The sequence below is a fragment of the Cavia porcellus genome, unplaced genomic scaffold, assembly GCF_034190915.1.
Source record: "Cavia porcellus strain 051 isolate PalLab524CR breed Dunkin Hartley unplaced genomic scaffold, mCavPor4.1 scaffold_24, whole genome shotgun sequence".
Classification (NCBI taxonomy): Eukaryota; Metazoa; Chordata; class Mammalia; order Rodentia; family Caviidae; genus Cavia; species Cavia porcellus.
This window is the reverse complement of record NW_026947507.1, coordinates 48,447,942-48,461,228: the sequence shown is the minus strand read 5'-3', so window position 1 is coordinate 48,461,228 and position 13,287 is coordinate 48,447,942. Positions and strand designations below refer to the sequence as shown.

The window sequence follows — 13,287 nt, the reverse complement described above, 5'->3', positions numbered from 1 at the left end:
AAGGCGCTGCTTCTGCCCTTAGTGCAGAAGAGCCAGACATAGATGTCATGGTGCTGACAGAAGGAAACTACCTGCTGCTTACCAAGATAAGCCTTCTCATGAAACAGTACCTCCTGTCACAGAGTAATCTGCAGGTGTGCTTGCAAAGATCAAAAATATCCCCTAAAAAGACATTTCAGAGATTGGGCTTTTGGGAAATGATAGGATATTGAGGATAATTAATCTCATCAATGGATTAATCTACTGATAAGTGCATATCTGAACAATATATTGCAAGGTGGAGACCTAGTTGAAGGGAGTAAGTCATAAGGGCATGACCTTGGCGTCTATATCTTGTCCCCAGCCTCTTTCTCTCTGGCTCTCTTCTCTGCTTCCTGACCATTGGAAGGCGAGTAGCTTTCCTCTTCCACATTTTCTCACCATCATGATATTCTGCCTTACTACAGTTCTAAAAGCAATTGAGCCAGCTGACCATAGACTGTAACTTCTGAAATCATGAGCCAAAATTAATGTTTCCTCTTTCAAATTGTTTGTGACAAGTATTTTGTAACAGGAAAGAAAAATTGCCTAACAGATAAAATAGCACCAAGAAGTGGGATGATTTCTGGGCCTATATCAGACCATGTGGGTCAAAAGCTTTTGGAACTAGTTTGTTGGAGGAGTTTGAAAGACTTAGAGATACAAATTAGAGAAGCTTTAGAATTATTATAGGTAGAAGCCAATGGATGATTCTGAGCCAGATCGAAATGCTGACAGGAATTCAGACAATAAACATTATGCTCATGATATTTCAAATAGGAATGAAGACTTTTGGGAACTGGACTAGAAACCATGTATGTTCATTCTGGCAAAGAATCTCTCTCTATATATATATTTTTTTTCATGTTGAGTTTAAAGGTAAGGTATAATTAATCTGGCAGAGGAAATTTCAAGGCAGACAACATTCAGGCTGTGGCACACATATTGTTGATTGCTTTCAGCCGTATTATAAGAATTATGAGCAAGAAGCAGAGTAAAAAAGATTTGAAAACCTTGCACTTTGCCCAGGAAAAAAGCACATAAATAAAGTTGAGGCCCAAGATGTATGATTGCTGAAAATACCAACACCATTAAAAAGGTGCAAATATTTGGCCCAAGGACAAGAAGAAAGATGTATTAAGGGAACTTCAGGAATTAGCAATCACTGTTGCAGGCTTAAAAATGTAAAAGTGTTACATTTGAGAGAAGATGTTTCATTTGAGAGAAGAGCTCCAAGCCTCCCTGTAAATGTGGTTGCCCAGAGAAAAGATTCTCTGGGACAAATTTCACCATGCTCAGCCATCAAGGCCACTGCAGTCACCATCCAAGGGACCTAGCTGTTGTTAAGCCGGTGGTAGACCTTCATATTGTTCACATGATGCTGGTTTTGTAGACATACAGAATGCAAGTGTTACGGGGTCCTGGAGTCTTCCACTCAGATTTCAAAGGAAAGTTTGGGAGGCTAGGTAATACACAGAATTCCTATGGGAAGCCTGTAAGAGGACAATATTGTGGTAATAAAGATGAAGCTGCAATGGCAAAGAGAGATGCAAAGAATGTCTGCCAAGAAAAGCTGTAGGCAGTGAGTAGAGCCAACCCTATAAGTCATGTGGATTGCAATGGGCAAGGCCATAAGGACAGAGCTGCCCAACTCCTTTGGAAAGCACATAATAAATGTTGCCCCAGATGCGGGACATGAAGCTATAAGATTTAATGTTTCCCCTGCTGGGTTTCCATATGGCTTTGGGCCAATTACTCCTTCCTATTTTCCTATTTCTCCCTTTCAGAGGGACTTGAACTCTGCAATTACATGTTGGAAGTACATAACTTGCTGTTTTTAATTTTTATTTTTATAAGGTCTTACACATAAAGGTGGCCTTGAGTATCAGAGGATCTGGACTTAGATCTCTGAGCAACACTGGAGCTGTTAAGACTATGGGAGACTCTTGGAGATGGACTGAAAACATTTTGCATGAAGAAAGACCTCGGATAGAATGTTACAGTTTGGAGCAATGTCCCACAAAGGGCTCATATATTTAGAGATGGGGCTTTGGGGAAGCGATTGGATCATGAGAACACTAACTGTATAAATGGATTAAGCCATTGTTGAGTTCATAGCTGAACAGGTTGCTAGGATATGGGGCCTAGATGAAGGGACTGGGTCATGGGGCCATGACCCTGGGGACTATGTCTTGTCCTCAGAACCTGCATTTTAGATTCACTGCTTTCTCTCTTGCTTCCTGGCTGCCATGAGGTGAGCTGCTTTCTTCCACCAAGCCCTTTTATCATGATGTTTCTGTCTTGAAGCCAATGGACATGGCCTAAAACCATAAGCCAAAAATAAATCTTTCCCTTTTTAAATTGTTCTTTCTCAAGTATTTGGTCAATAAAAGCCGATCAACAGAAGGTAACAATACTACAGTCTATGACTTTATTTCCAACTTTAAATGCACTTTTTAACACTGTGAAATATTTATAAAGTGGCAGCAACATGTCAGTTTAATTTTCTAAAATCACTTAAAATTTAGCAATCAATCCTCTTTAACAGTTTTTCTTTATATTCTGAAAGTAATAAAAAATTTAAGTATGAATATAGAGTGTCTTAAAGCCAATACATTTCAAATTCTTAAGTATTTTTTAACCTTTCTATAATAGTCCAAAATGCTTATGGCCCCCAAGAGCTTTTTCCAAAGGCTTTTTTTTATCTTTAGAATTTCCAAAACTGCAAATTTCTGTGTAATGGCAATGTGAGAACTCTGGGGCCACCTCACACAGACTAGGATCTGCTGTACCTTAAGGTGGGCAAGGCCTCTACAAGGGCCCTGGTGCTTATTCCAAGGTAGCCATCTTCTCCACCTCCCCATGCCTTCCTCCCTCTCATGAAATGATTTTTTTTACACTTGTGACTCACCCTTTGGACTTGGGAGATTTACATCTTTCAAGCAGATGCTGTTCATCATCTTTATTAAACAGAGAAGTCACATCTTTCCAACCTCGGAAACTTGTTCCCTGAACCTAACAAAAGGTTAAGAAAACCGTCAAATGTGACATAGTAAATCAATAGATCTTTTTTTTATTCCAGTGAGTTCAGTGACATGTAGATGGAAATATGGTTTGGGAGAGACGTTGTCAAGCAATTTAGTTCTGCAGACATCATAGTGTACCCAAATGGTCTGGCCTATCCATGCATAGAACAGACTTCTACCCACAGGGCCATGAGCTAAACTAATGAAGAAAAGCACAGGATGGTAAATACAGAAACTAGTGCTGTACTCACTTATCAAGTGTTATGTGGTGATCATTATATGTGCTGTAGATCCAAGTGGCATCTTTACCAACCCAAGGAGCCTATGGTGCTATGACATTACAACAGCTGTGATAACATTAGAGCATCATATGGGAGGCAGATCCACTGCTGACCACAAGTTCCTGCCTCCTTTTCCCTCTGCATGCCTTTACACACTGAGAAGTCTGCCTGTCAGCCACCTGTCACCCCAGATATGATGGTGGTGGTCCCAGATGCTTGACCATGCTGCTGGGTGACCTACATCTGATAATATGCTAGCTAATAATCACATTTTGCTTAAAGTAGATTCGGATAATGAGGTTTATGATCAAACAAAGCTTCCAATACAAGCAGGTATCAGGTCATGCTTGAGCCTGATCCTAGAAAAAGTGTCCTCTGCCTAAATCCCAGACATTCTCTGTACCACCTTTAGCACCTGTGAGGGGACACTGGCCCTTGTCATCACCTCCACAATTATAAGCATCTGAGAAGAAATAATGTTTAGCTGATTCTAAACAAATTATTTTATATGATTTCCATATCTGATGTCTGAGTATTTTATAATTAATGCTATTTTGGATCTATAAAATACTTTGATTTTTTTTTTAAAAAAGGAATGTATTCAAAGAAACCAACATTTCCTGAAAGTCTAGATTTGCATCACATGGTTTAATATCCCTCTGCATCCATCCTCTCTGCTAGGGCTGGTCTGGAGGAAGGGCCATGCAATGTGGCACATCTAGCTTTGAATAATAAGTATCATAAAAATGGAATACAAAAACAAAGCAATCCTGATAAATTAAACTGAGTAGCTGGGATGCCACTGGTGTGAGACAATCTATCATAAATTCAACTAACCCACCTAGGCAGCTCTATGATTAAGGGCCCAGTGTCTCTCAACACAGGATGTCCTCAAGAGCTGACAGAGGACTCACAGACCCCACTTCCTACCTCTGTCAGGCCAGACCAGAAGATCCACCCTGGGCAGAGGTTTGTGTTCCAAAGGGCAGATGCCCCAACAAACCCACTGGGAAGATATTAACAATCATGGATCTGGTGCTGTGCCCACTCCAAAAGAAATCACAATGTCAATAAACCGGGTGTTTAGTATTAGTTTTCCATGCTATTCTGAGACCTTCTAGGTCTCAGAATTCACCAGTGCTTTGAAACACTGTCATGCATATTTGGTAGTCTACATGGCTCAGCACGATGATTTGCTAGCAGGATTCCACCAAGAAATCTGAATCCAGATGTTGACTCATCTAGACCCTGTAGGGTATCAATGAACATCACCAACATGCCTCATCTCTGGATTGAATAATAACCCACAGGACGGCAGCAGGACCACAGTGTGGAAAGTGAGCTCTAAGACTGTCAGTCATTCAGCTAAAGCAAGTAGCCATGAAGTGAACACTCAGTCCAGATGCCTGGTGGCTTTACTAAAAGTAATTTCATAATACCCTTTCCAAAGATATTTTTTTAAAAAGCATCTTTAAGCTATGTAGGTAAGACAGTTTTCATACCACAGTGACATCAGATTTTATGGGATGAGGAAGCCCTGCCTACAGTTTGCAGCAGTTTCCTAACCCAAGGTTCCTCTTTCTATAGACAGGTTTAGTTACCCACAATCAGTCGAGGTCTGAAAATATCAAATGCAGAAATCCAGAAATAAATAATACTTAAGTTTCAAATGATGCTGCATCCTGAGCAGTACAAATGGATCCCATGCAGTCCTGTCCCTCCCACTAGGCATGAGTCAGAGTCCAGTGTGCCTGTACCTGCCTGTTGGTCACTCAGGAGCTGTCAGGTATGGGGTTGACTGTTGCAGTATCACAGTATTTGGGTTCTGCAACTCTTATTTTACATGTCAATGGCTTTAAAGTTCAAGAATACTGATAAAGAAGTTTCATTTATTGTTGTAACTGCTGTATTTTTTGAGGTATTAATCTCTTATTGTGCCTAATTTATATATTAGCTGTTATGGTTGATTTCTGAAATTCCTCCAAGTGTCTCTAGTGCTTACAAGTGGGCTTTTGGATGGTTATTGAGTCATAGAGGGGGCTCATAGATAACTTGCTGTTAGCAGGTGATCACTGGGGTGTGGCCTGGAATGGCATCTCTCTCTTCCTGGCTCCTCCCTTCATCTTCTGCTTCCTGGTCACTGTGACTGCCCCCCTCAACACAGCTGCTCTGCCATGCTGTTTTTTTCTTTAGAGCTGACTGACCATGGACTGAAGTATGAACCAAAATAAATGGCTCCTCCTTTAATTGTATCCCAGTTGTGTAATTGATATTATACCCCAGAGATGAGGACAGTGACTAAGACATTAACTCTATCATAGGCTTGTACGTATGGGTTAAAACAGTATACACATAGTTTGTTCACAGGCATCTGCTGGAGGTTTTGAAAAGTCTCCCTGAGGACAAATGGATGGGAAGGTGCACTTACCACTACAGGGCACCATGGCTCTGTTTTCATGGGCATGCTGCTGCACTTCCAGATATGGATAACAAAGAGGTTAATTCATGTGCCAGAGGTGGTGGCCACACTTGTAATCCTGGCTACTTGGAAGGCTGAGGTAGGAGGATCACAAATTCAAGGCCAGTCTAGGCAATTTAGCAAAATAAAAAGGGCTGGGGATGTAGTTCTCTGCTCCCTGATTCAATCTTCACCACCAAGAAATAGAGGAGGCTGGATGCAAACAGCTGCATAGAGCTCTAAGTCCACACTGGGCCACAGCAGTCATACCCCAATAGTTTCCTACTTAAAGCTTAACGCTGGCACCAGGGTACTGCTGGCTGGGGTAACCTAGAAGGGAGGGAGGGAGGAAGGGACGGAGGCAGGAAAGGAGGAAGGTGGGCAACTCCCTTCCAAAGCTCTCTTTGGCATTGCCATAAACTGACACTACATCCCTGTCCTTCCTGAAGATGGATAATGGAAATGGCCTCACTCTGGGGCCAGTGTCCAAGCCACAGACATTGTGCTGTCTACCTGCAGCCAGTCTGGGTTCAATCATGACATAGAAAAGCAATTCTGAATTTCCAGCCATTCTGAATTTGAGATTCAGATAATCTTATGTTTAAACACTCAAGAGAAACTGGTAATTCTGGAGGAATTCAGGGATCTAGGTCAACAGTGAAACTAAAGCCAAGTCCCCTTTATCAGACTAGAGTATCTGGCTACAGGGAAAGTTCCAAGAGATGTAGCCAATGCAGGACATCTCACAGCAGCATGGGCCTACACCGACCTCATGGAGCAGGCAGACCCTAGACAGAAGAGACCACTGTCTCCACTGTCCCCATGCTCCTGCCCACTAAAGACCATCAGAAAACCAGGTACATTCCGTATACCACCTGGTGACCAGAGCCACACACTCATCCAAACACTGTGTCTAGAATCTCATGTGCATGCATGCGTGGTCACACACACCCTGTACTGTATCAAGGGTCACACGCACACACACACACACACACACACACACACACACTACTACTACTACTACTACTACATCCACGATCACACACACTATATTCTATCTAGATCATGCAGACAAATACTGTACTGTATCCAGGATTACACACATATTGTATCTTATCTAGATCACACACACACATGTACACTGTACCCTATCTAGGACTGTACACACACACACACACACACACACACACACACACAGTACTATATCTAGGATGACACAACACCCAGCCAATGTGAGGAGGTCACAAGCTGGGACTTCAGATTGGAAACCACTATATAAGATGCGTTCACAAATTCACAGAGCAAGTGCCCAGGGATGACCTCAGGGCTCACATGAGTGCCTATATGTATGAATGGGCATGTGATACAAGCTGGTTATTTACTTGTGCAATGTCCCTGGAAGACAGCATGACTGGTCACTGCAGAAAGAGCCAGCGCCTGGGAGACATTAAAGAGGACGTTTTCACTTTTTTGCCTTATGCGTGCGTTACCCATCAGACAGACAACAGACACCTTTTGAGCTGTGCTCTGGAAATGCAGTGCTAATCATAACGCTTCTTAACCACAGTCTTCAGGCTCCACAGTACACAGGAACCTGAGAGGTCATCTTCTTAGCTCTCTAAGGACACAAGCTGGTCCCATTCTGGATGCACAGGACAACAATTAGTTCATTTCCTGTGACAGGGCCAGTTAAGAAGAGTACTACTGTTGCCATCCTCCTCCCTCAGCCACCTCTAGTCCTCAGTCAACCCAGGGGTGCACCAGCCCAAGTCACCAGCTGAGATGTCAGAGCAGACCAGACAAGGTCATCTAGCAGAGCACCTGGAGGTGGACAGTGAGGGCAGGCAGGGCTCCTACTCATCCAGGAGAGTGAGGCAGGGGTGGGCACAGTGAGGGAAGAAGAGCCATCTTTGGGCCCCACAAGGAACAGCAATGTGACTCGCAATGAAGATAGCAAATCTAGGGTGGGCTTCTCACTCACTGCCCAAAACAGCTGAAGGCAGCACATGACTACTCAGCAGCAGCCACAGACAGCTGGGAGCTGAGCTGCTACCAGTGCAGGGCAGCCAGGAGGCCCAGTATAGACACAAGAGCCACTGGGAAGAAGCGTGAGCCCTACTGCCACAGCGACACACGGCCCTGACATGCAATGCAACTTCTGCACTGCACTGCACGTTCAGCAGCAACAACAGGTACGCCACAGCTGTAAACCAAGACTTTAAGCCTCCTAAGAAAGTGCGCTGTCTGTAGCCACAGAAAGCACTGACCCAGACGCCACAGCAAGGCAGCTCACACATACTGTGTAATGGCCTTAATGTCCACAGAACTCAGACAGCAAGTAGGGGCCCAGTTTGCACTGAGCTCCTGCTCTAGCTGGAGACATCACACCCAAGGGGATCCCTGGTGCCGAGCCCAGGTCCCCCTGCTTTAGTCTGAAGCAATCTGATATTGCTCCTTCAGCAGCTTCTCCCTCTGCTCTGTGTCCTATTCCTAGTCTCATCTCCTCTTGCCCCAGGGCCAGAGCAGAGTCACCCCATCCAAGAGCTGCCAATAAAGCCACAGGGTCTATAACCAACTTTGTTCTGATTGTGTCTTTTGACAGAATTCTTAGCTTATAAAATTATGCACTTAGAAACATGGGGTTAAATAAGAAATGGATTAAACTGTCTCACAAGGCATTTCCTGAAGGAGACTGTTTTTCACCATAAACTTAATAGCTCCTTTTAAATTTGAAAAATTGTTAAAAAGCAAAATGCTACAGAAATTACAATATATAATGATAAATACTTAGTATCCTCAATGTAAGAAAAATGTTACAAGACAGTAAGAAAAATTAAAACAACCCAGTAGAAATCTTGGCAAAATAAAAGAAAACCAAACTGGCTTATTTGAATACTGGCTGTAAATATAGGGTCCCACTGACTATGATGGCAGCCAAAGGCATCCACATCCTCTGTCCTGTCTTCATTATCTTCCCAGCTCTCACTTTCCAGGCAGCCAGTTTTTATCATGCCTGGCACTCATGGGACAACTGAAAGTTCCTAGAATGCTGGTCCCATGGCACTGGGGCTTACAGGCCCAGGACTGTGAAACTCCATCATTTAAAACACCTTCCACAGCACAGGCTGCCAAGTCCTATGACAGCCCTGTCACTAACAGACTCACGGCCCTCTCCATCAGGAATGCAGCTATATCATCCCTGGCAGGAGTGGTTTTTCTCCTGAAATTTCTTTAAAATGTTATCTTTAAAAAACATGTTTAAAATTTGAGACAGGATCTTACTACATTATGCAGACTAGTCTTGAACCACTAGGCTCAAGAGATCCTTTCATGTAGCTTGAACTGTAGGTGCTCACTGCTACACTGTGCTGAAAATCAAATTTTAAAACAGGGTAGGGAGATGGAGAGGAATAGGAAGAGGAGGAGGAGAAGGAGAAGAAGGAAAAGAAGGATGACTGGACACAGGAAGGCTGTGCTGCCTGAGGGCCTCAGACTACCTATGAAGGGTAGAGACCCCATGCACTGTGCTGGCCATGCTCTCTTTTCCTTTAGTCCTCTTTCTAGGTGCTAAAGTCAGAATTAGGAGAGTCTGGAGATGGATCCCAGCCCACTCACCACAGAAATGAAACCAGAGTACCCCTGGCCTGAGAGATCCAGCGTGTGTGAGGTTCACAATGGACAGCACTCTACCAGACACCCAATCACATACACTTCGCCCACTGCCATCAACAGTCTGAGCATAATGCTTGCCTCAGAGGAAAAGCCATCATCACTTAGCCACACACACTGGGACAATTCCTCCCAGTGTTGCCAGTTTACAATTTGAGCTAACTAAATTCTTTACACTCTATCATTTAGTTCAGAACAGCCATGTAAAGATTCTGACCTCATTTAAATTCCAACACACCAAAAATTGTCATTGAAAGGCAGTGACAATGCAATCATTAAAATAAATGAACTTGGGCTCTTTGCTTGCTGGAAGCCAGACTTCCAATTCATTCTGGGCTTCTAAGCCTCATTTTTAATCATTTCCCATTCTGAAAACTTCTATTAATGTCCTTTTAAAGAAAATATATTTGAAAACTAAATGACTAATTACTATTAATAATGGTAAATACTTATTTGGAGAAGTAAGGAAAAATTACTTCCCACACAAAATTTATTTTGCTAAAATAAAAATTAACTTTTCATAAATAATGACTTAATGCTCAATTTACATAACCAATATACATTATAAGCTCCACATAACCCTTGTATGCCTTATGAAAACATATTAATTAACACATTTGGAATTTCTTATGTAATCTAAAATAAGAAACCATAATGCTGCCTTACCTAGAAATAGACCTACAGACTTAAAACAGCAGTGTAGCCATCCTTGTACAAATATTCTTTTGTTCAGCCGGCCTGCAAAGTGCTGAAAATGATTAATTCTATGAGTGCAGTAAGTGCTCTGTACAAGCCCACACATACCTCTTTCACAAGCACTAAGTCAGCTTTAATAACCAGTTCATTATGCTGCTGCCTGTGTGTCACAGTGGGAAGGGTCTTTGCATGGGATGGATCTCACTTTTCATGACAGTGAGGAGAATGGAAAAGCTGACAAAACCAATGTAACCACATAAGCAGTGCTTCACCAATGCCTATGCTGGGAACAATAAGAAAATGACCATTTCCAAAGCCCAAGCTTGTGCAGCAGTATAAACCATGACTCCAGGTGTAAGCAGCAGCCTCTAACCAGCAACCCCAACTCCAGGTGTCACCCAAGACTACCTGGAGTGAAAGCCACTCCATGGAGAAGCACAGTAGGCTTCAGTCACACCCAAAATCAGAGACAACAGCTAATTTCTTAGGTGTCGTCACCTGGAGGAGGTAGGACAATGGCTGCCTCCTGCAGGGAGCCCTGCTCCCACCCTGTCCCCTTCCCCACAAGCACCTCTGGGGCTGTCTTCACATTTCTGGGGATACATGAAGCAGACTTAGAGAGTAACATCATGCTTGGGAGAACGGGCTCCTCCAGAGTTCCCTAGTTTGCAACAAAAGAAAGAGATAGAAATTGCTTTCCAACCGAGCCAGCATAACACAAAGAGGCCAGCACATACAGGCCAAGGGATGGTAGTAAAAGCAGACTGAAGAAAAGACTCATCCCTGTCACCTTTTGACTGACACAGAGACAGCACTGAACACAGACAGGAACCAGAGAAAAGAGCAGCTGCAGCTGCAGAATGCCGTCCTTTCTGGACGCGTGGTCCTGGAAGCAATAGCCAACATCCCCAGTCATGGGGATGCTGGTCTCACAACTGTGTCCATGCTCTTCACTTTCCCCAGAGCTGCTTGGACCACCTGCTGGCAGGCACCATGGAAGGAGGGGACACTGGTGTCACCAACAGGAAAAGGACCTCCACTGTGTTTGATTCTCAGACATCAGGATCTGCTTTCTGCAGCAGCTCTCATCAAGCAAACACAGACAAGAAAAGGCAACCACATTTGGTAACAGCCAGCAAGCATAAACTGGTGGTCAAGGCACAGGACAGACTGAAAGAGGATGAGGGACTTCCAGGAAGATGGTGAGCAGTAAGCAGCAGAGAAAACAGCCTATGAGTCACATCTAGATGCTGGAATATAATACTGTGTACTGTGAGGAAGATAAGAAAGAAGGAAGTGGGTCCCCTGGAAGAATCTGAAGTGTGAACTGAAACCCACAGAAAGAGTGAAAAGAAAAACTTCAATGAAGAAGGTGGTATCTAGCAGTGCCCTCTCCCTGAGATGAGATTCACTGCATAAGAAGAGCTGTTTGAACCTGGGGGCACACAGTGATGGTGACGGTGATCGCTGGCAACCCTGGAGATCTCTACAGAAAGACATGGCACTAGAGGGGAGTGGCAGACATGGAGGACTGCACTGGCTGGTGGTGAGTGCAGAGGACTTAGTGCTCCCATGGAGAGTGTGATTGGCCAGGAACCATTTTGGAGACAGACTCAGAACCCAGAACTGCTGCCGGTTTCATCTAGCAGCTCCCAGCTGGGCTCAGATGCATGGAAATTTTGCTTGGACTATGGCAAGCCCAATGCATTTGGTCTTGGGGCAAGCCTGCTGAGATTATCTTTGCCAGAACGCTACTGCTGGCTTGCTGGGATAGATCAGAAAATACAGAAGAAATGGACAGATTCCTAGATACATATGAATTATCAAAGCTGAATCAAGAAGATACAAAAATCCAAAACAAAAAAGGGGGGGGGGCTGGGGGTTTAGCTCAGCGGCATAAGCGCCTGCCTTGCAACCAGGCAGTCATGAGTTCGATCCCCGGTACCAATAAAAAGGAAAAAGACCAAAAAAAAAAAAAAAAAAAAAAAAAAGAAGATATAAAAATCCGAAATAACACAATATCAATAAATGAAATTGAAAATATAATTAAAAACCTACCAATAAAGAAAAGCCCAAGCCCTAACAGATTCACTGCTGAATTCTACAAGAAATTTACATAAGACCTAACACTACTACTTCTCAAACTCTTTAATGAAATTAAAAGGGAGGCAATACTTCCAAATTCATTCCTGGAGACAAGCATTCTCCTGATACCAAAACAAAGGAAGGACTCAATTATTCCTAGAGAATTACAGGTCAATTTTCCTAATGAACAGTGATGCAGAAATCATCAATAAGATACGGGCAAGCAGACTGCAGCAAATTATCAAGATTATATACCATAATCAAGTGGGGTTCATCCCAAGGATGCAGGGATGGTTTCAACATATGTAAGTCAATAAATGTAGTGCACCATATTAATAGAACCAAAGATAAAAATCATATGATCATCTCAACAGATGCAGAAAAATCTTTTGACAAAGTCCAGCACTCACTTATGATAAAAACCCTACAGAAAATTGGAATAGATGGTCTTTATCTCAATCTGATAAAAGCCATCTATAACAAACAAACAGCCAGTATCATACTAAATGGACAAAATCTGAAAGCTTTCTCTCTAATATCAGGAACAAGACAAGGATGTCCACTGTCTCCACCCTAATTCAACATAGTCTTGGAAACTTTAACGGCAACAATTAGGAAAGAGAAAAAAAAAAAGGAAAAAAGATAGGAAAAGACGAAGCTAAACTATTGTTATTTGCAGACGACACGATACTCTACAGAGAAGACCCCAAAAACTCCACCAAAAGACTACTAGATTTAATAAGCAAATACAAAGTCAACATTTAAAAATCAGTAGCCTTTCTGTACACAAACAACAAACTCACTGAGACAGAAATCAAGGAAACAACACCTTTTATGATAGCACCCCCCAAAAGAATATCTAGAAATCAGTCTAACAAAGAATGTGAAAAGATCTCTATATTGAAAACTACAGTACTCTGAAAAAGGAAATTGAAGAGGATATAAGAAAATGGAAAGATACCCTGTGCTCTTGGAGAGCATGAATCAATCAGTGAAAATGGCCATACTTCCAAAACTGTTACACAGATTCAATGCAATCCCAATTAAAATTCCA

The 13,287-nt window shown here is 42.7% G+C and overlaps 1 protein-coding gene across 1 annotated transcript in view; it reads right to left on the bottom strand.

Annotated features, from left to right (window-relative positions):
- Tdrp (testis development related protein) overlaps positions 1 to 13,287 on the bottom strand; it is a 39,376-nt gene that overhangs the window by 3,261 nt on the left and 22,828 nt on the right. Inside the window, exon 2 of the mRNA XM_063235023.1 lies at positions 2,930 to 3,033. Coding sequence (XP_063091093.1) covers positions 2,930 to 3,033 — 104 coding nt within the window. The remainder of the gene's footprint in view (positions 1 to 2,929; positions 3,034 to 13,287) is intronic.